General features: G+C 45.1%; 2 protein-coding genes across 6 annotated transcripts in view; both read right to left on the reverse strand.

Moving 5' to 3' along the window:
* Positions 1–22,561, reverse strand: part of CAPN13 (calpain 13) — a 73,289-nt gene extending 50,728 nt beyond the window's left edge. For 2 of the 5 annotated variants that reach the window (XM_030035261.2, XM_030035262.2), the window contains exons 1-3: positions 19,977–22,561; positions 4,925–5,577; positions 2,649–2,831 (exon numbers count right to left, since the gene is read on the reverse strand). In XM_030035261.2, the coding sequence (XP_029891121.1) occupies positions 2,649–2,732 (84 nt within the window). In that variant the 5' untranslated portion in view covers positions 2,733–2,831; positions 4,925–5,577; positions 19,977–22,561. Of the gene's footprint in view, positions 1–2,017; positions 2,124–2,648; positions 2,832–4,924; positions 5,578–6,855; positions 6,966–19,976 lie in introns of those variants that run through there. The other 3 variants (XM_030035259.1, XM_030035260.2, XM_030035263.1) reach the window with 3 other exon arrangements.
* Positions 22,562–26,653: 4,092 nt separating this feature from the next.
* The window catches only part of GALNT14 (polypeptide N-acetylgalactosaminyltransferase 14), a 100,962-nt gene continuing 99,776 nt past the window's right edge, over positions 26,654–27,839 (reverse strand). Inside the window, exon 15 of the mRNA XM_030035264.2 lies at positions 26,654–27,747. Coding sequence (XP_029891124.1) covers positions 27,589–27,747 — 159 coding nt within the window. The 3' untranslated portion in view covers positions 26,654–27,588. The remainder of the gene's footprint in view (positions 27,748–27,839) is intronic.

Raw genomic sequence — 27,839 nt, forward strand, 5'->3', positions numbered from 1 at the left:
TAGGATGGCAAACTCATCTTTTCTTTCCCTCCAGGTAACATTAAGGACAGGGACTCTAATTTATTCTGTCTCTCCCAGAAAAATCCCTCTCAATGTGTCTGTGGTGCTTTTCCAGCACTACTACTTGTATTTCACCTGCTTGATCTTGTACTAAGTAAAACAGCAAAGTCATGTTTTACCTGCAATGCCTCCGGTGTAACTCTCCAGCCAACACCAACAGAAAGACAGACAGGCTGGCACTATCCCCATTCTCCTTTATAGGGCAGCTTTTGCCACGCCTCAAGTAAACGTAACCAAGTTGAAGTCAAGTTCAAGGCCAAAAGCAAGCAATCTGACTCAGGTGTAATAGTTTCATACAGATACCATACCGTGGAGATAGATATATATACTTCTATTAGCCATCAACAATGAATTGTCTATCAACCTATGTCAGTTGATAGTTTCCTGTGGCTAACTGTGGCCTCAGTCGCAGTTATAAGAAAACAAGATTAGTTTGCACCTCCCACACTTTCACATTATCTGTTTTCCTCCTCACACCACCAGGAAATGCAGCAATCATGCTGGCCTGGCAGGACTCACCACGAGAGAAGTTATTGGAGCTGTGTGTTATTCTTTCTGCAGCAGTAAAAGCAGCGGATACTTTTAGGCCAATGCCTGTTAGCATTTACACTGGGCTCTTACTTAAAATTCCCCATCAGTTCAATCACTTGGGTAGTTCATTTCCTCTGAGACTGCCTAAGGAAGTAACAGTTATCCATATATTTAGGAGACCTAGGGGACTGACCTCCGTTATCCTAAAGCCCAAAGCCAAAGGATTAAAGAGTGTCTAGCAAAAATATGGGAAGGAGGAGGTTATTTCATTTTGGGGAGGCCAAACTGAGATAGCCTAAAGCAGCCCAAAATTCAAGAGAATGGGTGCAGCACATTCTCAGGGACACATTCCCTAGCAGCAATCCTAAGTGTATTCCTACAGCCTACAAACATGTTTTTGAAGAAAAGGCCCTTGTTGTCCTGGTGGACAGCAAGCTCAACAAGAGCCAACAAGGCACCATTGCAATAAAGCAAACCGACAGCATCCTGGGCTGCATGAGCTGCAGCATAGCCAGCGGGTCAAGGCAGGGGATGCTTCCCCTTTGCGCAGTGCTTTTGAGACCATGTCTGCAGAACTGTATCCAGTTTTGGGCTGCCCAGTGTAAGAGGGGCACTGAAAGTGCAGCAAGTCCAGCAGAAACCTGACGGGATGGTCAGGAGGCTGGAGTACACAGCGTGAGAGAAGAGGCTGAGAGAGCTTGCCTGCTCAGCCAGGGGAAAGAGACCTAACTGCAGTCTCCCACTATCCAAAAGGCAGCTACAGAGAAGCTGAAGCCAGACTCTTCTTGAAGGCGCACAGCACACAGGCAGAGGCAATAGGCACAAGTAGCAGCAAGGAAAATTGCATGTGGTTGGAGAGAAGAAAAATTCTTTAGGGTGGTTCAGCCCAGGAACAGATGCCTGAAGAGACTGGAGCATCTCCACCCTTGGAGACATTCAGCTGGACGAGGCCATAAGCAATACCACCTAACTTGGAAGTCAAGCCTGCTTTGAGCTGGAGCGGGACTCAAAGACCTTCTGAGGTCCCTTCTCAGAGAATTATCTCTATGCTTCACTGTTTCTGGAGCTGCAGCTCATGGGGCAGCATCCAGGCTGGCTGCAGGCCGGCTGAGCCGCATGCAGGTGGGACGCAGCAGTGGCAGCACAGAAGTCCACAGTGGTTGCAAAGGTCACCTGAAGACCTGCATGCTCAGTGCACTTCAAGCACTGTGCTAAGGCCTCACCGCTGTCAATATAAAAGGAAAACCAGCTCAGGTTATGGCTGCATGTACACAGCAGGTTAGGTACTTAGCCCAAGAAATCACCCTCTCTTTTTCAAGCTACCACAGCTTATTCATCAAACGAAAAGTTACTCTGCAGTGAATGTTCATGAAATTTAGCTTGGGGATTAACAGAAAAACTTACCAATGCATAGCTCTTTCCTTACCTAAAGTAACAGAATCACCTGGGCTCAGAAATTTCTTCAGAACAAGACTTTCTACTTGGACCGCAGTGGGATGCTAGCAGGTCCCATAGCAGCTGCTCCCTAGGAGCTAGGGGAGATGAGAACATAGAAGTGCTCATGAAAAAGACAGTTCAGCTTCTTCATCAATAGTTAGTTTAGTTCTGTGGGTCTAAAAGCTGTGTACTGCATCCTGCCTGCTCACATTTTAGGGCTTTCATTTCCTCATAAGATCTCAACATTTAGCAAACTCTAATAGGAAATGCATCAGTGTAAATTAGAGCAAAACCTGCCCCAGAGAGCAAAACAGGTGCGGTTTTCCTTTAAGAGCTGTTTTCCACAACCGCTACATAAATAAAAGCTGATTGCACCAGAAGCAGGGAGCAAAGATTTCCTCGTTGCAGGAAAGGAGCTCTGGGGTGATAAATGCCAGTGCTGCTAGCTCATCTGACAGCACACGTGCTGTTAATCGCCTCCTCTCTGGGGAAACGACAGGTATATTCCCCTCCAGGTATGGTGATTCATTGTCTGGAACTGATATCTCTGCTTAAATGGTGGATTAACATGATTTAAGAAATATTCATTGCAAAGTTGATTAGAAAGCACCATCACTAACCTGGCAGGAGATTTCAGTTATTGCAGCATGACACCATTTTGAGATTGTCAGCTTTTCTGCAGAAGGCTCTATTGATGTGTCCATTTTCACAGTGGCTCCAGAGAAGGAAACCCAGAAGGCTGAGGGATTTATGTGCAGTAATGAGCCTTTGGATTATTTGCTCTCCTAAATGTTTGTGGAATCCTGCAAGGGAAGAGAAAAAAAAAAAAAAAAAAAAGGAGGCATTTGAGTGAAAAGCACAGGGCTGTACATTGGGAGATCAGGGGTGTTTTCTGCTAGTGGCACCCTGTAAGATTGTGACAGATGCAACATTGCCCTGACTTGAGGTTTGCTTTTGCAGAGCAGGGACATTAATCCACCTCAGGGTAGCTGTGCAGTTTAATCCACTCATGAGCAAAAGATGCTGAGGGATCACTGGAAACTCAAAACTGCTTCTACGCTGTCAGTTACCACCTCAGGGCTGTTAAAAGCGCAAATAAAGGAAGGCCCCTACGCTTTGGATCAACAGCTGCCGTGCATGCCTTCCTCTGGTCCAGCGGGCACTGGCATCAAAGAGCAAATACCAGAAGTGCTGTTGAACCCACGTTTTCTGTGACGTTAGCATGGCTTGCGAGGTCTCAGCTGGCACCACAGAATTTCACGTATTTGGGGATTTAACAAACCTTTATTCCTCTCTGCCCTGGGATAAAAAATGCACAAACCCAGGGCTTCTTTTAAAGGAGATTTTAAACTAAATATATTTATCTTCTCCCTGCCGTTGCCCAGCTTTCCTGAGGGCAGACTGCAGCTCTGCATAGCCAGCAGCCTCTCTGAAGCACAGAGTTTTGTATCATCTTTCAGCGGGGCGGGGGGGAACAGCACAATTTTGCCCAAGTACTGGTGGAGGTTTTGGCATTAAGGCAGGCAACACTCCTCACTCCACCCACAGAGCTTATGTGCTGAAGTATTAAGACTGCTATCTTTTGCAACATTCCAGACATATGTCTTTATTTCTTACTTCCGCTGCTTTTACCCCTGTGAAGATCACACTCTTTTTAGCAGAAATACTCCTAATTTACACCATGGTAAATAGAATAAACAGGCTTAGAATTTTTCCAGGGTGGTGAACTCAACTACAAGCAGGAATCTTCCTTCAGTCACCTTCACATGTGCTGCAGAGATTGGGTGTCCCACTGCATTTGCATTACAGGGCTAATGGAAGAACGCTATCAATCCGTTTCATTTCCTCATTCATAATTTTGTATATAGGTCAAGTGTTAGCATTTATTTGCTTCTCTTAGACAAGACGCAGGGAGGCTATGAATAATATTATTCACAGACAATCTCCTTTGCTCTGTGTTTATGCACTCATATTTCTGGCAGGACCTGCCCTTCTAAAGCACAAACTTTTATGACTGTATAAACTATCAGGCAAATAGCAAAGTCCTACTTCAACATCTGTTTTTACCCAGTCCTCACCCACAAGCTGCCCCTCAGTGCAAATTCACTATGAGCTGCAGCACTTTGCCATATTCACATATGAATCATTTTGCTCAGAAATGAAGTACAACTGCTGCTGGAGTGAAATGTGGCAGCTGCTTAACAGTACGTAATGAATCCGCACAGCTAGATCCTACTGCCACTTGAGGGAGGGGGGATTTGGTGTGAAAAATATATCTCTCTGGAGCCCTATTTTCAGAAGAAATATCCACCGACTTCAGAACTACAGTGGCAATTCTTCAAGAATAAACATAAAAAGAATAAAAAAACCCAAGCAGCCTGCTACCGACACCCATATTAGCACTAGAATTTCCCAGCGGAATATCTCTCCTTCAGAAAAATGCCAATCTGTCAAACATGAAAGCCACTAGCAATGAATTTTCACCATCAGAAAGACACAATACATTTCAATAATGCCACTAGGCTCCATTTTGATTTTGGAATAGTCTCATTTTTTGCTTATGAAAAACCCATCACTTCAGGATCCTCTCTGTATTATCCAAAAGGTTTAACATTGCAATGTAAAAAAGATTCCAAGTGTTATTGCAATAGCTCACTACATTCAGTCTGACATTATTTTTCCAAACGTGGTTTCCCAGGAAATTTCGGACTTTGTTCTTCATTTGAATGAGGAACAGAATATGAAACCACTTTGAAAGTCCTGAACCTCTACAAAACTGAAAGCCCAGTTTGGCCCCTCAGCAGCTAGCACTGAAACTCTCCATGAGAATGAGCCCATCCCATCATCATGAGTAATATCAAAGGATTTTTTTTAAACAGAGCTGTCATGACATTACCCTCGCAAGTGACATGGATACCCTTTCATCTGGTCATACCACTGCTGTTTTGCTTTACCAAACTTTGCTAGTAACTGCTTAGTAAGGTTAAGTAAGTGTACTGAATAAGTAAAGGAACACTTTTGCCCTTCTCACCATGGTGTCCCTCATCTACCTCTTCATAAATGGGTATTTGGTTTCATGAAACAGCAGGGACTCCGTTAGAGCCAGACCTTTGTGGCGGGCACGTCAAAATGAAGTTCTTGTTTTCATCAGCATATTAGCCCTTGTTTGGCATTTCTGCATCCAGCCCTCGTTAAAGCCCGGTAGGCACGAGATAATTTATTTCACGCTTTTTTGTTTTGTTTTTGTCTTGGTGTGAACAGATTGCAACAGTCTCACATTTGTTTGTTTTTCAGAAACATTCCTGCCATCCTCTAATGAAGAATCCTTGGCCTGCAGATCATTCACAGACAGTTTACTAGAAACATTTGCAGTGCACAGTTCTCGCCTCAGTCTTTGCTGACTAGTGGCATATACTGCACAGCACAGCTTCTTCTTCCTTGACATCTTGTCATTTGTAAGGTGCCAACAAGGATGCGCTGCCGGTATTCCAGTCAGTTAGGCAATTTGCTGTCCACTTTTCCTCCTTGCTCCCACAAGACATCCAACACCTAGAGATAGTAAAGGCTGCAATTTGAAACAAGCCAGATAGCTGCTCTAGTATTCCATGTTCTTCAGCATATACTCAAAACCTGAAAATGGGGTTACTATCCAAATCAGGGCAGGGTGGGAAGAGGCATCTGAAGCTAATTATGGCAAACCCTAATACTGTCACAGTGGAATTAAGACCATGTGGTGGGTGGAAGACACAGACGTAACATCCTAGCCATGTCCTGTAAGAAGCCCTTGTGGAGCTTCTCCATCACACAGTAAGCATGTTGTATGCTGACAGTGTTGGTTATTGTTCGAATATATTGGTTCTGTGAAATACAAATGAGAAGGAGAAACTGAATTAATTTCTCAGACTGACACTCCCATCAGCAAATTCCTGGAAATTTAAAAGGTAAAAAAACAGCAAGCAGATGTTTTTGAGGACTCTGGCTTCATCTTCTCTTGAACCAACAAAAAGTGACCTCATCCAAAGAGATAATACCCAAAAATACATACCTGCAAGGTACCTAGCAGTTTAAAAAGCAAGACTGTCTTGAAAGAGGATGGAGAGCAAGCCAAGACACAGAAACTTGCTGGTAACGGCTGAAAAAAGCATTAGTTACCATGTTAGGTAAGACAGGGACAGGTCTTTGCCTCCGGAACAGGGCAGCAGGCAGTTCTCCTTGCAGCCCCAGTGAGCACAGGCACAAGGGTCCCAGGATCATGCTGTTTCCCTGGAATACACAGGGTGCCTAAAACAGGTATTTGTAGCATTTGGATAAATACTGAATGTGCCCCACTGCAACTAGGAGTTACCATCCATTGCTCTCGATAACTGACATTCCACAGTTACTCTCACATACACTGAGCCCAAACTCGCTCCCGTCCCAGAGCATCTCCCGCTTGGCAGAAGATGAACCGCAGCACAAGGTGGAGTGCGGCTTCTGTCATTGCCCTGCATTCAGTTGCTGCTAGAGCTTTCTGTGAAAAAAGCAGTCCATGCTCTGCATCCCCCGTCACTAGAGACCCATTTGGTCTCTAAGAACGGTTTTGGCCAAAAGAGTAATCTCACAGCTTTCGTAACAGCATCAGCACTTGCCAGTATCACAGGGCTGGGTAGTTAAAAAAAAAAAAAACAAACACCACTAAAATATTACCAGCCTAAGTACAGTCATATTTTCTGATCCTGATGACTTTGTAGCCAGATGCCTCTGAGCTTGCTCATCTGACTGACAGCAAGTAAAAAAACAAAACACCACCCATAAGGAAAGCAGCTCAGCTTATTCTTGAGGCTATACCTGTGCAACACTGTTCAGCGGTGTCGCTTCAGCTGAAACCAAAGGAGAATATGACCCCTTATTTGAAAGGCATAGGAAGGGTGGCAAAGCCATGGAGAAAAGCTCCAGACAGAAGTGGACTCCACCAGTAACCGAGACAGTTTTGGTGCTGAAGGCTGCAGTCAAAGGAAGTGGGGAAAAAAGCAACAAGATTTTGTATAGAAAGACTTTAGGGATTTACCTAGATGAACATTTAATACCAGTGGAGACTTGGGAGGAAAGAGTATTTGTTCTTTTGCAGTATGGCTCTGGTGGGTGCTCTAGTGCCTAGGACACATGAAAAGACTCAAGCCCATCCAAGCCAAAAAAGAAGCAAAGACCATGTGGTGAAGGTCTAGAGAGCAAGTGGAGAATTTAAGGCACAGAGCCCAGTGGTGTCCTCCCTGGGGCAGTCATCCTGAGCAGCATGGCATCAGGGCTCAACCTGTGTTCAGACATACAAATGGCTAAATGCCTGATGGAGAAAACTGTCCACCCCAAATTCTGCTTTCCAAGAACTGTGAGGGGCCAGCTGTGACCTGCATGAACAAATATATCAGCACATGCTACCGCAGCACCCTCAAAAAGAAAGAGATTATGGTTTTGCTCTCATTTTCCAGACTGTTGCCACGTGCCTGTGGTGCATCAGGGCTGGCACGTCATTTCCCACGCTGGCCCTTTAGTGTAACGTCTTTCCCCGTGCTGTGCTGGCAGCAGGCTCCCATTACGTGCATGAGCAGCTTCAGAGCAGCTCCAGCCCTGAGCTCTTTTGTCAGGATGAAAGTCTCCTCTCAGAGCTGCACAACATGCTTTGATAACGCAGGTCTGCTCTCTTGGCTCTGCTCTATCAGTACACAGAACAATGAGGATTGGTACTATATCTGAGGTATTAATTAAATACCTTAAATAGATAGATAAGGCATTTAGCTAGGGCTCAGTGCACACAGGGAGAGCAAGATACCAGCACAGAGAACAGCATATGGTCCCTAGTGAACAACTCTGACACTTTTCATTAACATTTCAACTAATGTTCTTCCCTGGTTACCTATATTCTACAACGTATTAAGGAAGTGTATCATAGATTGCATTTAACTTTTCCAGCCAAACTGCACTATATTTCTAAACACCTGCTTCTTCTTGGGGGAGGAGGAAGGGGAGGACTAAACCCTAGAAAACTTCTGTGCTCAAACACAGGAGGCTATGGGTAACGGTCACAAACCAGGATAGAAACAGGGCCAAAATACAAAACAAGAGTGTAAATAGAAGGGCAAAATCTCAGGTATTTTAGAGAGGATCACTTCTGTGAAAATTATTCCATCCAGTAAAAAAGTGTAAAATGCAAAGCAGTGGCTGAAAGGGAAGAAGGACACTGCTGGAGTGGACAAGGCTCAGCAAGACTGGCCCCGGGGTGAGACAGTCTTGGAAATGGTTGCTCCACTTTGAGGTGAGTAAAACTAGTACAATACCATGCTGGGAAGCACCCAGGAGAGTCTGAAAATAGATTGGAAAGCAACACAATAGTGCCTCAATTCCTACTGCATTTTCAGTTTCAATATTTTCTGGAACAGAACATGTTAATTTTAAATTTGGTGAGCTTATTAGAAACTCTCAGACCAAATCACTAATATCACTATACTAGCACTAATATAAAAGAGGGTTTAAGATGGAGCAAGAGGTGGATGAGAAGCTGTCACGTCACCCCCCAGCCCACCTGATGAGAAAGGTCTCATCCTTCTCCCAGTCATCTAATTTCCTCAGCTACTCTGATGCTGGTAAGCCATGGAGATGCAGAAAGGGAGTGAGTATGGAGCAGAGCTCAGCGAAGCAGCTCTCCTGACTCACTAATGAAAAGAAAAGGCAACACCATCCTAGCAGCATCCAAGAACAAATCAGGGACCTTGACTCTGCCATAGGGAACCATCAAAAGTTTGTTCTCTGAAGCAAGAGGATGAGACACTTTGAACTTAAAAACAATCAATGCTGGGACCTCTCTGTACTGTCACATTTTGTTCACTAATGTCGGATAAGACTCTGAGGCAATACTGAATCAAGCCCTGTGTTTACTGCATCCAAGAGAAAACTCTGTATAAGCATGTGTGTGATGTGCTGAAATGAAGACTAAGCTATTTCTCTCCTGCAGTCTGAATTTCAATTACTGCGCTTGTTGCAGCATACTGAGACCAGGCCTCGGTAGCCATTAGCTGGAGAATAAAACTATAATGTGTTTGACCCAATATATGTCCTAGTGAGTGACAGAGAATGGTATTGAGGAGGAAATACTGAGGGCTGTGATGGATCGGATTCCTGGAACAAAGAATTACCTTCCTCTTCTCCACCCCCTTTATATCCTCCTGCCAGAGCACCGGGGATGGTCCTATTAACTATGGGCTACAGAGAGTATTGCAGCATCTTGCAAGGAAGTCACAAAGACAGGTTTCATACTAAATAACTGGACTGTCAGAGAGAGACAGAGAGAAGAGGACAATGCATTGCTGGGAGACAAAACCTGAAAATTATATAGTATAGATACCCCATCCTGCAGCTTCTTTGGGGCTGCAGGCTGCGATTTATTATGTGTGTACAGTCTCATACAATAAGACTTTGATCCCTGACTGGAGCTTCTAGGACCTCTGTAATCCAAACAGTAATAACAAACAATTACTCCATGTCAGAATGATGAATGATTAAAAACATTTTATTGTGTTTTAACAATTGGGTATATAAAAAGCACAGGGAAGTTTCAGAACAGTTAATCTTTAATTGTTTTTTTTTATTAACCAAACTGGCTTAATAAATCTCTGGGCATTTCGTTAATGAGCACAGTTACGTGCTGTGGAAAAGCCAAGTGATTATCATAAAAATTATGTTTTATGAAGATTTCTATGCCTTTGTTTTACTTGCTGTGTTACCAGGCCTGCAACACAGGCCACAGAGCTACAGTGTGGATATACAGTCACTTTTTAAACTCACCCACCTTTCAAGTACGCACCCTTTGCCCTTTTTGCCACTGCCACTGGTGGCAGTTTAGAGGCAGGTTAGACCCTGTTAGCTCATTCAACAATGAGCAATAAGTGAGGAGCAGAGTTCAACAGCTCCTCATCACTACTCACAATGGACAACCCTAAAGTCAGTGGCTGGGACTGCCTGGGTTTCCAAATAAAGTCACGCACAACTGCCTGCTGGCAGAATCAGAATCTAACCCAAAGGTCACTGGCTGACAGAACGATTCTACAACTTCAGCGTACCTTGGAGCGCATCTTTTGGGACAAGGCAGCAGCACCCTAGCCCTGCCTGGGGTCAATGGCCACATCACGAATGAGCCATGGACACCAAGGCTTCATCCCTACTGTTAAATACAACGGAAGACATCAATGGCCTGAGTCTGGCCCTAAGGCCAAGTGGTATGTGTCCATACCACAAACTTACTTTCTCCCCAAAAGGCGGCAATCTGATCCAGGCTGGCAGGGGATCAGCATATGCAAACTGCCATCTGGTAAATAATAGTGCTTCTTTGCTAGCCAGCAAAAACAACCTTTTTGGGTTAGTTTCAGTCCTGAAGAAAAGCCCATATGCCTGAACGTTTCCCCATTTCCTTTCATCTGCTTCTATATCAATAGCTCTAACACAAGATGCTGCATCCCCCTGCCAGCCTGACCTTGCTCTTTATTTTCACCATTCCTCTCCAGCCCTTCCCTAATGTCTGCCCTCACACCTACATCTGTGCAAAGCCATTTATTAAAGCTTGTGTCAAGAGTGCTTGAAATATAAATATTTGCAAGGACTGGGTCCACTGACTCTACCTGCTGACTATTACCTAGGGTTGCGTTCCACATGGACAGCAAATTGGGTGTCACCAAAGCATAGGAAAGTTGACTTGTGTTGCTGTCAGCATCTGCAGTAGGTATTAGAGCCCAAACCGTGGTGCCCAAAGAAGAACTATAGCTAATGCAACACCCAGAAAGCCTCATTAGCACCAAACCAAACACCGGGCTTCAGCCGGAGCTTGGATTTGACTCACACATCGATCTGTTTACTCTTGACTGAATAAACCACTTACAAACACCTCCAACCAGCCCTATAGCCTAGACAGTAGAGCAGGGCAGGGCCAGGCCACAGGGTGTTCTGCCCCAAAGTCACACCAGCACCTTTGATTTCACAGAAAGTTACACCAGGTCTAAACTCCACCCTTGCACATAACCAGGCATCTCCGGCTGATTTCTCTATCTCTTCCCCCGGTGACCAAGATGACATATTGCCAGAAGATGACTGTGTCGTGGCAGTCTAAGAGTGCCTTTCATAATGGCAACTGCAGGGTAGTTCAGCAAGGCTGTGGACATCCCCATTTGAAAGGTAGGTCAATGGGCTGGCGTTCAGTGAAAGTGGCTTATAATCCCCGTTGTTTTTCTGAGGAATTATCTTTCCTCTTTTTCAAAGGCTTTGTTTTTTCCCAGGTTCCTGCTACTTTCATGTTACTTTTCTACAAATGTGCTTCTAAGTAATTGTACTGGCAAGAATATATTCAAAAATACTATTCTAAGCAAACCTTTCAGTCACAGAAAATAGATTGACCATTGTGTAGACTGAGTCACTGAAAACAGACTGAGTTTCTATCATTTGGGTGAAAGCACACAGCACAGAATGTCTACATCAACAGACTAGTGTAGTGTCTAGTCTGTAGCTAATGAGATGCAGAGAGCTTTGCTAGGAACAGGCTTTATTAGAGAAGGCATTCATACCAAAACAAATCATCCCCTTCCACCTGGTTCTTTTTCTGGTAAAAGGGAAGAAATAATATGACAGATGCTGATAACTTTGCTCAGGGTGCTCCTGCAAGATACTCAGATACGGCAAGGCAATGCACGGATCAAAAAGCTATCCCTGTTGAAAGAAGCTTGAGGGAAGTCCACTGCTATCATTTGTCAATAAGCAGCCCACAGCTGTTTCTTCCTAACTCTGGATCATATTCTTAAGGCATAGGCCAACCACTAAGGATTTTAATGACTTATTATTTTTAGTAATACAAAACACGTAAAGGTCACACTCATTTTAGACAGAAAATAGAAACACATCAAGTACCTTAACGCATTCAGACCAGCTAATCAACACATCAGCACAGCCAGGATTTTGAATCTCCAATACCTTACTTTGAGCTGCTCACAGTCGGAAAAATTCATAAATCAGAAATGACTAATGGCTGTATTCAGCAAATAATTTCAGACAGCCAATGCATTTAAGAAGCCCTCAATCTGTCCATAGGAAGATCAGAAATTATAAGAAGAGGTGACTTTGGGAGGTCCTTCTCTGGGAAGTGATTTACTCATAGGAAACCCCGGTTGTTTGGCTCCCAGGACAATGGCCCTGAGGAGCTGGGCAAGCCTGGGTCCAGCTCAGGGCATGCTATTGGCAGTAATAGCAGTTGCCCTACAGAAGCCCTCAGGAAAAAGTTTGCAGAAGCTACCATGTTTATTTAAAAAAACCCCAACAAACCAACTCTATCACTCCATCTTCTGTGTTGGCTCAATCCATCAGGAAAAGAAACATCTGCTCCTGCAGTGGCTGGCTGATCTCTCCGCTGAACCGCACGCGTGGCAATAACAAAGCACTGTGAGGTTCTAAAATTAAATTTGCTATGAGATTCAAATCAGGCAGTTCTGCAGCAGTTGCTGTAAAGCCACATACGCCCAATTAACAGCCGGCCCTCGGGCAGCCACAGCACCGGCACCACAAGCTGACTCCAAAGCCTCAGGCCCGTTCCCCGGCTGCAGGAGAGCTCCCCTTTGGGTGTCCCCTCCACTCTTCCCCTAGTCCAGGCTGGGGGCCGGGTTCGGGGCAGTAGCCATCCCAAGGCACCCAGGCTCAGGGGATCAGCCAGAGGATTTCACCTTCGGGATGACAGCACAGCTCTGATGGACGCCGGCCACGCGCGTGCTGAGTAACACCGCTCCGAACACTCCAGCTCGCCTGCCCGCTTCCCCGGGAGGCCCGTGGGCAGCCGAGAGAGGAGTTACAGCTCTCAGCTCCCTCTGACTTGGGGAAGATCACTCTCTGCCCCCGTGTAGCCCATGTAGTGGGTGCCCGGGGCAAGGTGCTGGTGGCCGGCGGCCATGAGCCGTGAGGAGAGGCCGGGGCTGCCCCATGCCAGCCAGGGCCAGTGCCGCAGCAGCCCCGCGGCAGGGCCCAGCCCAGCCCCTCAGACAAGACTGTGGCACCCCAGGGAAAACGCGCTTAAGGAAGGATGAAATGCCACCGAGTGAGGAAAAAAACGTGAGAGAAACGGCCCTGCGGAAGACGATCGGAGAAGGGAGGAGGGGAGGAGATGCTGCAGGCGCTGGGGCAAAGATGCCCTTTCCCTTCCCTGCCTCCCCTGCTCCCCCAAATCACTCAACAGGGAGAACATTTTAGCAGCCAAAATCCAAATCTCACCAGCTCTTTCCCTGGCTCTCCAGAAGGGATTGCCTGGGGCGAAGGGAGGCCAGGGCATCCTCACCACGGGGCAGCTCAACACCTGGGAATCCTCCTCATGGAGGATTCCTGGGCGGAATCCCCTCCGCCCAGGGCAGCGCTCCTGACAGCCCTTCCAAACCACCACGCGCCGTATCCCTTTCTGGTGACAGAAAGCAGCACCCGTGTCTGTGTCACGTGCGAGAGACCACACACGAGCCAGAGTACAGGTAACCGCGCACGTTTAAATCCTACGGGTGCACGGAGCAAAGACGTGTCCGGGGAAACCTGCCCCTTTGCTCGAGGGGCACTGCACGTGCAAGAACACGGGAGAGCCAAAACTTGCAAGCACACAGGGACCACGGCACAGCCACCAGTGCTGGGTCTGAACACGTTATTCCATGGCAAAGCACGCGCCAGATCCGCTCACAATTTCCCCTCCTGCACAGATCTAATTAAAATGAAAAGAAGCTGCCACTCACGGCCGGCGGATCAGCTCGAGCCAGCCGTGCGGTTCGATGCCGGGTATAGACTTTACTGTCAGATACTCTCTAATCAGCTGAGCTGTTTTACAGGCCTTTTTTTTTTTTTTTCCCCCTCCTTTTTGTGGTTGTCTTGTTCAGGGCTTCGCTGCACTGGCAGAGTTCTGCCAGGCTCCTGGGCAAATCACTCACACCGCAGTCCGTGCATGCCACAGACAGAGGGTTTTCACTGGAGTTCAATGTAATTGCTAGTATTTATCACTTTAATAGCCTAATGAAGGTGAGATGTAATTAGAAAGGGTGTCAACTGGAATATGGAGTTTGTTTTACAATTATCTATACAGCGGGTAACCACTGGCACAGAACAGTGCCTTTAAAAAGCTGGTAATATGTGGCATAAATTTTCATCACTGGGTGACTTAAAGTGACCCAAAGCCGCATTCTGTAATTGCATGCCTTTCTTCCTAAGCGCTTGAAAGCAAACATGAAAAGATTGAGCTCGTCCTCAGGCGGCTTTTCCAACCAATGAAGATGGTTTCTGTCCATGCAACTGAGCCCATATAACTGTCACCTCAACATCATTCCCACTTGCAGAGTGATCAGCAGTGATTTTGCTTGAGTGATTTTTGTCTGTGTAAGCAAAGTCACATGAATGCAACAATAATAAGAACTCCCAGCAGAGCCATTGCCATCACGGAAAGTCTTCCTGAAGCACACGCAGAGCCTTCTCATCATGCACACACACACACCAAAAAAAAAACCCCAAAAAAACCCCCCAACATCACTGAGAATTAAAAGCAGTTCATGAAGTTGCAATCCTTTCTGTTTTACTCAAATTACGAGTTCATACTCAGGGTGAAGTGAGTTTTATGCAGCTGGCAGGATGGCTGACCCTTATTTAAGGCAGAGCGTCTAACGGCACGAAGAACACTTCCCCTGGATAATGATCTCCTGCTGCTAAATGAATACCAGGGTTTGTTGCTTGATGGATATTGTGCAGTAAAGTAATGATGGCTGATGGTGCTGTTAGCAGATAGCTTAACGCTAGTGGGAGACTCGAGATTCAGACAGTCAGAAGACTCCTGAGCCCAACAACTACAGTAAAAAGTATGACTCTCTTTAAAGAGCTAAGCTTGTTTCTGAATAACAGACTGTAGTTTTAATTTGTATAATCTCTTGAGGGCTAGTCAGATTACTGGAAGAGCGATTACTTCAGAGGAACAAGCCCTTTCCTCTACAGAATGGAATTGTGTACTTTGGTACTTGGCTAATATCATGAGCGTACTCTAGTCCCAGTAGCTTTCTCAAGAAGTTATAGATGTAGGATTAATAACCTGTTGTACTGGCATCCTTCTGACATTATCTAAAATGGATTTTAATTTAGTGCAGAAGACTGACAAGAGGTAATGCTGAAAATTTTAGCTCAAAAAGTCAGAAACAGTGAAGATGTAGCCTGCAGCTGTAACAGTTTGGGCTTCACCCAGCCCTGCTGCAAGATGAAAGCAGAGGGTCTTGTGCCTGCCCAAGAGATGCTTCCATTCAGCTCGTCGTGATAGGGTTCCCCCACATCTTGCAAACCCATAACTGGCTCTGCATAGAGCCTCCCCACTGCAGATGCAGCAGTGGGTTAAATGAGGGTAGATTCCTAAAGCACTCACAGATGACGCCAGAAGCGTTGCTAGCTACTTATCAGATGACACTCCTTTCACTGGTCCACTATTTAACATTTTCACCAGACAGTAGGAAGCACTTAGGTCTTCCAGAAGCATCATCCTAATAGCTGTGAACTGAACCTCTTTCTGCATTATGTGACCAGCTATAGTGCTTTTGAAGAGCGTGGTCACACTCTTAACTAAGCATCAGTCTGCCTCCTGATACACACTCCCAGCCTGGTCTTCACTTCCTAGCCTAAACAACATGCATATCACTTCCAGGTGGCACTTACTGTCATGGTGACATACAAATTGAGTTTATGAAGCTCCTTAAAATTCAGGTTGAGACCTGATTCCAGCTTCCCTGTACTTTGTGTAGCCATCTGAAGCTACACAAAGAGGACATGAAAAATGACCATTTCAGAGAGGCACCATTTTGCACACACCTTGCAGGGTTTTAGGTGCCTTCACAAAGACAGGGTAGCAGCTCAGGTACTCTCTTTCTTTTTGGTCAATTGAGCACAGTTCTTTTATATCCTCAGAAGAAAGTCCTCCTGCTTACAGTTACATTGCAGCAGAGAAGCGGACTTGTCATTTGGGGATCATGTATTTATTTTCTATGTGGACATCCCATACATGAGAATCAGCATAGGTTGCCCCAACAGGTGGCAACCTGCAGAAGTGAGAGGCTGCTATAATGTGGAGGCCATATGATGACAGTGATGGCTTTGAGAAAGTGATGCTGCTAATTGCAGCAATTAAACAGTAATGATATAATTAATGCAAAAATCATGTATGGCTCAAATCCAAGCTATTGGAGTGCAAGAGGTATTCATCACGCCTAGATGAAAATCATTCCTGTTGAGATTATATCAAATCTGCTTTTATGACTTGATCGTGGATAATGGTTATGGAGAATTCAGGGAACAGCGACAGACTATGTTCAGCAGTAGAACTAGCTGATGGGAATGGCAATGAAACACAAAAGGACTTTCAATTCGATCAGACAAATTGAGCACTGAAGATGAGAAGAACTGAAAAAGTCTTGCTACAGCAAGGCCCTTCAGATCTATGCCCCAGACCAACAGCAGATATTATGCCCCACATAGCCAGATGCAAAGACTGGCTTCAGTTACCAATACATTCAAATGGACATTTGGTATGTCCCCTTCTAAATGCATGATAAGAAACAGGACCAGAAAAGTCAACTGGTTGATTTCACTTTTTACAAAGCAACCTTTGGTGAAGGGCAGGTTTAAAGACCAGAATTGACTCTGCATAACCCACATCCTGCATTTCCAGTCTAGTATATTCACAAATCCCACATTTGAGAAATGAAGGAAATTAATTGAAAGTGACATTATGAAATTTTAAGAAGTTTTTATAATACTGCTTAAACTTCAGAAATCAGGTATTCCCAGATAGCTGATAAAAAAAGGGTAAAAGTTAAAAGCAGTCTGTCATGTTTGTTCCATGTCTGCCCCAGCTCTCAGTTCATTCTGCAGTTTGGCTTCTAAATTTTGAAAATCCACCGTGTCATATTTCAGGGTATCTCCCATCATGGCCATTAGGAGGACATGTTAAAAACTTGGCTGAGAAGGCCTCAAATTGCAAAGAAAAGATTTTTTTGTGATGTTCAAAGCCAATTGTGGCAGCCCACAAATGTAGACAGTCACACCAGTCAGATGGCGGTGCCCAGTAACTCTTTCCCACATTTAGACCAAAAGACTATTGCTGTGATTGCCATTTGATTGTGCAGCAATAGCAGAACTGCAAAATGCTTAGGGCTGGTTGGCAGTGCTACAGGTTGAGAGCATTGTACATGTGTTGGTCCTATAGAAATGCTTTAGATTTGCAAAGCTGGACTGAAAATGTGGCCAGTCCCAAACCTTTCCCACAAATCCAGCTTGAAATATTACTACATTAAGTGGTAGTTTACTGGAACTATATTATTTATGCTTCCATATTGGGTACCTTAACGTAGTTATAAATAAAACCAAAATGTTTGCTGTGTGTTACCATACGTTTTACTGATTGGTCTCCCTATGGACAAGGATAGAAGTCTCAAGGAAAAGGGAAGGACTCTGAGCAATCTCTAGGCTGAAAATACACAGTGCATATTAGAAAGCAGTCTAGTTGCTAGCGCACAGTTTTCTTGCGTGTTTTTTGTACCATGGCCCACATGCAATCACTTTTAACCAATCCCTCTGTGCTGAACCCAGAATCCTCTCTCTGGTTTCTTACCAAGTCACTGGGATGAAGTCACTAGGGAGTTTTGAGAGTCAAAATTAGTGTACAGCTTTGTCCTCCAGTAGCTTAAAACATTTTTGTTTATTTGTCTCTAGCTAAACATAGAAAGCCCTGAGGTCTCCAGTAAAGTGGACCTAGTATTTGTGTTCATGCAAGCATACAATATATTGGCCATTTGGCTTTATGAACATACCTTGTTTGGTGTCTAAGGAGGAGTAATCGTTTTCCATTTAGACTGTGGAGTCTACTGCTTAATAATAAATACACTCCTGACATTGTTAAATGATAGCCTGCTTCTAATAAACCCCATGCTGATCCGGGTGTTGGTTAGAGTGGGTAATTCATCTTCCTGGGCTGTTAAAACTTTAGCTGGGATTATAGAGACAACATGAATCAGACACGATCAGCATGTCCCCTGCTGGTTTGCTCATTTTCTCCCCATAACAAAATACTAGCTAGTTTTCTCTTCGCATTGCGGATCTTGTTATTAGTTGATTTCATTATTAATCACTCCTAAGGCTTGGGAAGCCTTTTCAAGGCACGTACATAATGGATCCACACTGTCTACAGCAAAAGACCACTATACTTTCATGCTCACATTTCTCCCAGGCTACTTGCTATCAAGTTGTAATCCCTTTGTGTTACTGAGTAAAGAGCCTGCAGCCACACTCTGACTCCACAAGAATGAACCAAGCGCTCCAATTTTTTCCTTGATTTGCTACCAGAAAGAAAGAAAGAGGGAAAAAAAGAGAAGGAAAAAAAAAAAAAATCATATTATCCTCAAATCTAATTATGGCCTCAATAGGTCCTGAGGATTTGGCTTTATGAAGTGGCTCATAAAAGCCTTTCTTGTCATCATGCCCACTAATACCCTTTGGTCTCATGCACTGATAAGGGCTTGTTTGAGTCATTTTAAATTAGCTGATAATATGCCGACAAGTAGGCTGCAGGATGCACCAGACAGCCAAGTGCCCTAGCAAGAGCACCCTCCAAGAACAACTTGCGACGGCCTGAACGGACCTGGCTTCTCGCTCCATCGGGGTCTCACCAAAGGTAAACGGGCTCCCACTGGCTCCGCTGAGGTTGGCATCGGTCCCCTCCGGGCGCAGGCATGTCATACTAGGAAGGTATAGCATACCAAGGGCATCCGACACAAGCTATCACTGCAAGCCAGGTGAGACAGGGCTCCCCAGGCCCCAGCACAGCCCTGCGCACTTGAGCGCACAGGACACACGATTTAGAAAGCAGAGCTTTTAACTCCACATTGCCTCACATTAAAACAGCTCAGGGCTGACCTTTTAAATCACAGACTGGATAGCACGCAGTCCCTTCACACTTATCCACCCACTCACAGCTGCCACAAAAAGTTGAAATCAGGTTAAGGACATGTTCTTCTTCTTCCCCCAATCTAGTTACTTTTTACAAAATCAGTTGAGGCACCATGGATTTTTCCTTCCCCTTCTGGATAGTTATGCTCTCAGGCACCTTTTGACAACTACCATCAATTATCGTGACATATGAATATGAGACCTTTCATTTCCACAGCTGCATACAGGCAAACCAACAGAAGATTTGCTTTCTGCCACCAAAGGCAACAAGCTCAGCTGTGAATGTCACCCTGTCCCCTGCAGAATGACCAGTGCCTACCCCAGGTCTGGTCAGCCAGGGTCTTTTTCCCCGTTGTCTCAGGGACAACGTGAGTTGGCATCTATTGCTAGGAATCCATCTGCTGCTGTTTGGGGATAACTTCTCAGTGTTCATGAGCCAACCTGGCACTCCTGCCAAGGGAAAACAGCAATGCAGAACCCACAAAACATACCCAGTCTTGGCACAACTGGAGCTGGCAGCCTCGTGCTGAGGGAAAAGAGGGGATGGCTCCAGACAGCAGTTGCACTGCAAATGCACCTATATCTCCAGTATCAACGTAGTGTCCCAAGCCCTGACACCTCTTAGATACCCTAAAAGTTAGACGTTAGCACACATCAGGAAAACTTATTACAGAAGGCCAAGAGAGATGGGGAGGAGGGAGAGAGGCAAACACTGTGATTTTGTTGTGTTTTTTTTTTTTCCCTCACTGCTTTTCCCTTTAAAGCATGCTCTCTGTTTTGCTGTTTTCTGTAGGTTGGCTGCCAGAGTACCTAAACAGACAGGCACCAGCTGAGGACCAGACTGTAAGGACAGAACCAGCCAGAGGAGAGGAGAAGAAAAATACAAGACAATCTATCCAAAGAGAAAAGCAAGCTGCATGCATGACTCTCCAGAGCCACCACTTACTTACTGGCAGCCCAGGTAGAACCCCACAGACCAGCTTGTTACCTCCTGAAGGCAGTGGCAGCAGCCTAGCATCTTATTTGCAAGGCAAGTCCCTCAAAGCAGATAGAGCTACCTCACTTGCCCTGGTAATATGCTCTGATTACACCACCGGGCCTCATGAGCCTCTGTAATATGATTGGGAAATATGTTACACCTGTCCTGAATTAGAGTAGATAGGTTTATCTCATTTCAGAGCCAACTCACGGATGGGTAGAGATCAGATCAGCTGTAAGAAATTCCTTTTTGTGCAACTTGTTATTCATGGTAGGGTAAAAATGGCTTCAAAGGTGATCCTGTGCACTCTAAGGGATATCTTCTTATATCTAATGTAGTTTATACATACCAAATTGGTTTTTGCTTCAAACATCTCTCCACAGAAGAAAATCAATTTCAAGATGTAATGGCTGTGATCTTTCAAGCTAAGGATCCATTGCAAACATACTAAGTGTTTGGTAACGCAAAGCTGGAGGGACAGGACGAGTAATGCACATTATCAACATATGTGCCGTGTCCAAATCAAGGCTTCATTTCCAAGGCACTGAATAATCCATTGCCACTCTAACAACAGAGTTTCGCTAACAGAAGCCAAAATATGTTGTGACCAGATAAGCAAATTTCTTTTAACCCCTACAGCATTCTGGGGCAGCCATTTCAAGCCACTGGATCAGCTACCAGTCAAAATAAAAAACCCTGGAAGTGCGGGGTGCTGACCTGAGATCCACCCAGGCTCTGCAACCCCGGGAGCAGGCGTTTTCATGCTCAGATGATTTATAACATCCTTGGTTACTCCCCAGTCTCACCTGACCTGCTGCAGCAGCAGCAGCCTCACACCTCCACAACTTACTGTGCATCTTGTGAACCCATCTGCCTTGCCCTCCGTTAGGTCTTGTGTCAGTCAGACTACCTGCCAGTGCTTCCCACCACTGCCAAACCTCCAGGAAAACTCCCTTTCACCTTAGCTTGTGCGCAAACCTCCCCAGGACAACTCCCCAAGGATTAGTAAGGGGGTGAAAGCAACCCTCAGGATGAGGATCAGGGGCACTCTCTCCCAACACCGTATGCTCTTTTGCTTCTTGTGAAATGATCATTGCTGCGCGTGTCCTTGTTGTCAGTGGCCTCGGGTAGCTAAAGTCCGGTAAAACTTGTAACAGCTATCTAAACTGTGTTGGCTTAGCCCAAGAGGGTCAGAGCTAATGTTAGTAATACCCTTGGATCAGGTTGTGACTGCATGTAGACTTAGGGTGTCACTCTGCGTTTAGAGAAAACAATAATCTCTAATAGAGGGAATAGGCTGGGTGTCCATGGGGGTGATCCAGGAATTGTCAGCAGGATCAGAGTTCATGAAAACTGCTCAAAGTGCTTCTAACACTGATTCATCTAAAAACATTCGAAATGCAAGGACAGCATTACAGCACCAGGATGCCAACCTCCATTAAAATAGGCTCAGGCAACTTCTCCGAAGCTGAGAGGAGGACGCATGGCATTGTATCTGTCTGCTGCAGAGACACACAAGCACATGTGTGGATCATTATGCGTCTCCATGGTCTGAGTTAGTTGGGACCATGTAGTGCATATTTAATACCTGACACAAACACAGCTGCTGTGAAGGACCACTGCAGACTCGCATGCTCTTTTCAGTAAGAAAACCGAGGATCAGGGGGACTTTGCTCTGGTGCTGTGTTACAAACCTGACCCCACGGTGTAGCTCTGAGTCGCTGGGGCTGAATTTACAGCAAACTCGGACAAAGCACAGCCGCTCCAGCCCATGGCCAGGAGGTCACGGTGCCTGTTTGCAGAAGGTCCTGCCGCAGCATTAAGGTGCCTCGTGTGCTCTGAGCTTCCTGGCAAAGGACTCCTTGCTGCAGCAGAGACAGCTGCTATCCTACAGGGAAATCAGCTCTCCCTCACACAGGGTAAAACTAAGAAATTTTAAAACTAGAAGACTTGTATCAACTTGACCTTTAGATGGGAGTTTGCTTCTTCCCACTTCTCTCTCAGTTTGAGTGGTGGGAAGAGGCTAGCCAGGACACCTCTGTCTGCAATCAGCTCGCAGCCCAAGGTAAGAAAGCTTGGATCACAGAGACTGCAAGAAAAAGTAGGTTTACAATCAGTAAATTTGTTCACACTTAAGATCTCTTTTTTCCACCCTTCTCTTAAAAATAACCCTAAACACATTCCTACTGACTTGCAGACTCCAAAACCTTTCAGCCTGGGAACAGTCCTGCTTTGCAATATCTTTCTTTTATTCCATTTATCAGGTTACATACAAGCTTTCGATGCTCCTTTTCCTTTCTTTCCTCCTTGGTTGGTTGGTTGGTTGGGTTTACAACTGAATTTAACCCTGTGCAGTAGCAATGTCTTGTCTGGACAATTCTTGCACATAAATCACAGGAAAATGAGAGACATCACTCATTGTGATGGACAGCTGATAGATAATTATTAGACAAGCGCTTATGCAAAATCCAACCTTGAAACTCAGTCATGTTTTCTTTTGCACATCACACACAATCAGCTTGGATTTCCTTAGTGCCCAAGTAATACCAGAGAAAACAAAACAGACCCCTACACCACAAAAGCAGCATTCTTACCTGCAAATTTCTATGTTGCTTTTCGTCAGCTCTAAGCTAAAATGCAGCTCAACTCAAAACTTAATTAGACTCATTGGAGAGGTAGTGGCTTGTAACAGGTTTTTATTCTTACAGGGTTCTGAAGGCACTTCCAGTGAGTAACAGAACAGTGGACATACGGAAAACATCTATAAATCCGGAAAAATTCCACTGGATTTCAGCCCTTGTCTCAATGTAAGCTGTACAGCCATACCAGGCTTCCTTAAACTCTTCAGCCATCTAAAGCAGATGCACAATATTAAAACTGGAGCTGGACTGATCATTCAAAATTAATTTAGCCAGAACATTAACGAGCTACAGTTTCTTCTGCTGCTTGTGTGTAATCTGCTTGATTTTGCTTCCTTTACCATTTCTACAAACAATTCTAGCCCATAGCTTTTCACTAAAGCTTTTAAGATCTGAAATATGAGCAGCACAGATCCTATTGCACAGTTGGGATCAGAGTCCAAGCCATGAAGAATACCAGCCTGTTACACTATGGACCCTGGTTTGCTTAGGGCAGAATGGTGGGTTGACCCTGGTTGGCAGCTAAGCCCCTACCCAGTCACTCATTCACTCCCCACCAAACGGGATGGGGGAAAGAATCAGAGGGGCAAAAGTGAGAAAAACTTGTGGGTCAAGATAAAGACAGTTTAATAAGTGAAGGAAAAGGAAAGGAAAAAAAAAACCCACAAAGTGATGCAAAGGCAGTCAGTCACCACCTGCAGACTGATGCCCAGCCAGCCTCTGAGCAACACCTACTGTGGAAAAACTTCCCCCCCCCAAGTTTTACTGCTGAGTGTGACATTATATGGTATGAGATATCTCTTTGGTCAGTTTGGGTCAGCTGTCCCAGCTGTGTTCCCTCCCAATCTCTTGCCCAACCCTAGCCTACTTGCTGGGGCAGCAGAGTGAGAGATGAAGAAGGCCTTGACACTGTGCAAGTACAGCAGTAACTAAAACATTTGTGTGTGTTATTGCTATTTTGGTCACCAGTCTAAAACACAGCACCATACAGGCTGCTATGAGGAAAATTAACTCCATCTGAACCAGACCCTGTACAGACAGATAATAAGGGTCCATGGAGCTAACTCCAGAGACTGCCAGTCCATTGCCAGTCCAGTACTGCTGGTATTGCATGCAACAAAAACTAATACTTGGCTTTCTCTCTGTTCAAAATACTCAGTCTTCACTAAAAGTCTGGGAAACTGAGGCAGGGAAATGAAGTAAGCTATCCCAAGTCACTCCTAGAAGCAGAAGGGATTAGCACTCAGGGCTGGTGCCTGTGTTGAACCACAGTCCTCCAGTCTTCATCCACCAGCCCCATTTTCCTATTGCATCACTGGATAATCAAAGATCTTTGAATTCAGTTTCCATCTCTTTACTACTAAATTACTACATTGGCATATTGTAAACTGGGGTTCCAAGCATTGATGCTTTGTGTTATCTTATGGTACTGTGCTGGTACAGAGAGAGGAGGAGAACAAAATAACCTGGAAATCATGTAAGCAGCAAGGTAGGGACTGTAAGGCTTCCCCAGCCCAACTAAAACCAGATAGATTTGTTCTCACTGGAACACTGCTCTCCTTTGGGAGGGAAGGGGAAGGCTAAGGTGCTTTTGGGTTTGGTTTTTTTTTTTTTGCATAGCCTTGGTTGGCTCTTTAAAAGGCAGTAGTAGTTCTAGCCCTGAGTTTCCTGCTCTGAATCTAATTTTCCCAAGGCACAAGAAGTGACTTACCTGGAGACCATAAAGGCGGTCACAAAGCTCAACAGCCAGGATTAGAACCATATTTTCTACTTTATCTTCTGTTCTTTCAAGTCAGTGCAAAATGTTACCAAAAAGCATTACCACACCAAGTGACATAGGAGCTTAACAGGTATAGGCATAGGAGCCCATCTAGATACACCTACCAATGTCATGTGTATCTCTGTTCACAGCATGATAAAAAAAGTCTAGGCAAGTAACAAATACAAAGCAAAAAAGATTCATCCGTCTCCAGTGTATTTTAATAAGTGAAATAAACCTAAAGGTATGAGCAGGATTTCAGCAGCAGTTAACCTTTCTCCTGACACGACGCAAGGTCTCTTTGCAGGGACGCTAAGCAGAAGATTTGCTAAATGCCATATTGGGGCTAATTCTAGAGACTGCCAGTCCGTTGCCTGCTTATATGAAGCTTCCAAGGAGTCAGGCTGATACCTTCAGGCTTCTCTGAAAACATTGCTGATCCATAGGTCTAATCTCATTTCTTGGACCATGAAACAAGCTGTAGTCTAAGGGTTACAGCCAATGGATGCGTGAGACACAATCACCAGTTTGCCAAGTGGCTGCTGCTCCCCAGGTCTGTTAAGTACTTGGTGGCTTTTGGGCCTGCAAGAGACTTAGCTGAACGATGCTACTCTCTGGTAGGGGACACCATGCCTGATGTCACCTTCCCCACTGCCTGCCTTCCACCGCCCCCAGACAAGTTTACAGTGATCATCTTAGCCCTTGCTTTGGAACGGAGGGGCTTGATACAGCATTTGGTTTTCACAAAAGGCAAGAGAGCTGAAAAGCTGGTCAAAACTTCTTCCTGGAATACATCCCTGCAGGTCCCATGGGTCCATGTGCTCAAGCACACACACGTATAGTGAGGTAGCTGTTTCTGCTAAGGCAAAGAAGAGCATTACCTGTTTAGAGAGTTTTGGCTGTTAGCAGAATGGATATTTTCAGCTTTGGTGGAAAATAATAAAGCTAGATAGGTCTGAGGTCCTGCTCAGAGTGTACCTGCCAGGTGCTGGACTTCAAAACGGATGCCAAGTTGTTCGTCTCTCTGATTTTTCAGAATTGAAGTGCCAGCAGCTGGGCAGTCCCGGGCTGTAGGCACAGTACAGTTGTGAACACGTTAAGCTTCAAGCTCTTGGGAGCTGCTTTCCCTTGTAAGCACTAGACAGGGAATTACTACCACTTGCCTGTTATCACTGGTGTGAAAAGTAGGTGTGATAGAAGGAGCCCAAGGTCACTACCCTTCTTTGTGAAATGGGTCCATTCCATTTTAAGTGGTTCCCTTTGTTTCCTTTGCAAAGGGGTGACACGGAAACAATGCCATCTCCCACCATGAAATGACAGCTTGCTCCAGCCCTTTCATAACAGAAGCCCTTGAGGTTTGCACCAAGGGAGCTTGATGAGGTTAGTAATCACTGTAGCACACAGAAAGCATTTATACCCTGTGACCTTTTGTACATAAAGAGTTATACTGGTCCTGCCTCTAAAGCCAAGGGAGATTTACATGTATGGCTTTCTCCCAGCACTGAGGGAGGAGAAACTGAGGCAGTAAAATCCTGAAAGCCAGCAATTTATTCAAGAAGGGGTGCTGAGAGCACTTGAAAGCTCAAAGCTTATGGTATTTTACCTATAGTTTGCAGCACAGGAAACAAAGGATAGGATTTTCATTAAACCCTAGCATTTTTAGAGACACAAACTGTATTTTTTTTCCAAGTCACATTGACAGTCCTGCAAAAGTTCTCTTTGAGAGTTGTTACTACACAAGAGCTGTGTGCACAGCTCTGAGTGATTCACTGCCTGTTACCTGTTGCTGTAGTGGGAGCTGCTCTGAAAGACAGGCTGGGAAGGACCTTCCAGTCTTCTCCTCCTAAGATCCCTTCTGAGGTCTTCTGTCCTATTCTCCTTTGGCAGTCACCTCACTCCCACATAGTGATAGCAGCTGACATGATCTCTCATTAATGACTTATCTCCAAAAGCTGAAGAAATCATTTCTGTCAAATCTGTCTATGCTAAATGACTTCGGGAGAGAGGTACTTTGTGACCCAGGGTTCCCTGCTCACAGGTGTGACTGGGGGAATCCCAAACCTTTTCTTCAGTACTCCGCATCTTGGGCTACAAGATACCTGGGAATCAAACCCAGGTAATATCCCTTTTCCTTTCTCAGAGCAGTCTCTAGTTTTAATTACCTCTTCCGTTCCTTTGGTAGCAGCACTTCATGGGAGTCCCCTCTTCTGTAGTTGGGAAATTGGGAAACAGAAATATGACACAATTAACTTCAATTACCAAAAATATTACTTTTATGGAAGAAAAGTGAAAATTTGACTTATTCCAGATCTGAAGCAGTGAGAGACACACAGTGAGATTATAGGGGAGTTTTCAGTCACCGAGGCTCACCCATGACCTTCAGAGAGGAAAAATGATCATGTTACTGCCTTTCCTCCCAGCTTCACAGCACTTTATATCCTTTAATCTCACACACTGAATCCTCTGTTTGCTTGGGCTTTGGGGATTCAACAACCCCCGTGTGCAGTTAGCACAGAGCAGGATTCCCCCATTACTTGCTGGTTTGATCCTGGCCACAGCCAGAAATGACTGCCCTGCCTCTGTATACACAACATGTACGTGGATCAGATACAAATTCGAACGTGCAACACAGCTCTACCCATGCTGTCTGCAGAAGACAAATTCATCCACAGCAATGAAAAGTGCAAAGATAATTCAGTGTTTTCCACTCGATCCCAGGCGATGTTTCTTAGCATCCCTTGGCACATCCCTCCTTGCGCACCTGCCTCACACCCCAGAAGCTATTGAGATGTTTGTTTTGCTGAGTCCAAGTCTCCTTTTGGTCTCCAAGGCTCTTCCACCTGTGTTTCCAGAGAGATTAATCAATACTGTGCACACTGAACTTCTGTAGGGCCCATCACAGGAACCCCATTATCCCTCTGAAACATTTCAAGTTTGGTGTTTTCCCATCCCTTCTCTTTGCATGTATGAGTGCCAACAGGCTAATACCAGCTACATGTCTTGCAGACAACACCCATTGTTCAACTTGGAGTGCCATGTCCTTATTTTTATTTGAAAGATTCTTCTTCTTTCCCATAGTACACAAGGACCCCCAAAGGTTTTGCATTTGAGCTCCATCTGGTGCATCTTGGCTGCATGTAGCAAGGTCTCAGTGCCCATCCCCGCTGTGTAAGTCCTCCAGCAGGTCAAGACATCACCATGTCCCAGCGCTGGCTCATGGCTGTGCTCTCACAAGGGTTGATGACAAGCTCTTTGGTACTCTCATTCGTGTCCCCAATCGTCTCAGTGTCCAAACAGAAGCGTGAAGCTATGTGTTCAACGTGTGACCCAACTTTACCCCACCGCTGAGGAGAGACACACACAAGAGGAGAAACAGGGGTGAACAAGCTTCCTCCTCATTATGCTTTTACTATACTGTTCCAGCATCAAGAGGACA

Source organism: Aquila chrysaetos, chromosome 13, assembly GCF_900496995.4.
Source record: "Aquila chrysaetos chrysaetos chromosome 13, bAquChr1.4, whole genome shotgun sequence".
NCBI classification, from domain to species: domain Eukaryota; kingdom Metazoa; phylum Chordata; class Aves; order Accipitriformes; family Accipitridae; genus Aquila; species Aquila chrysaetos.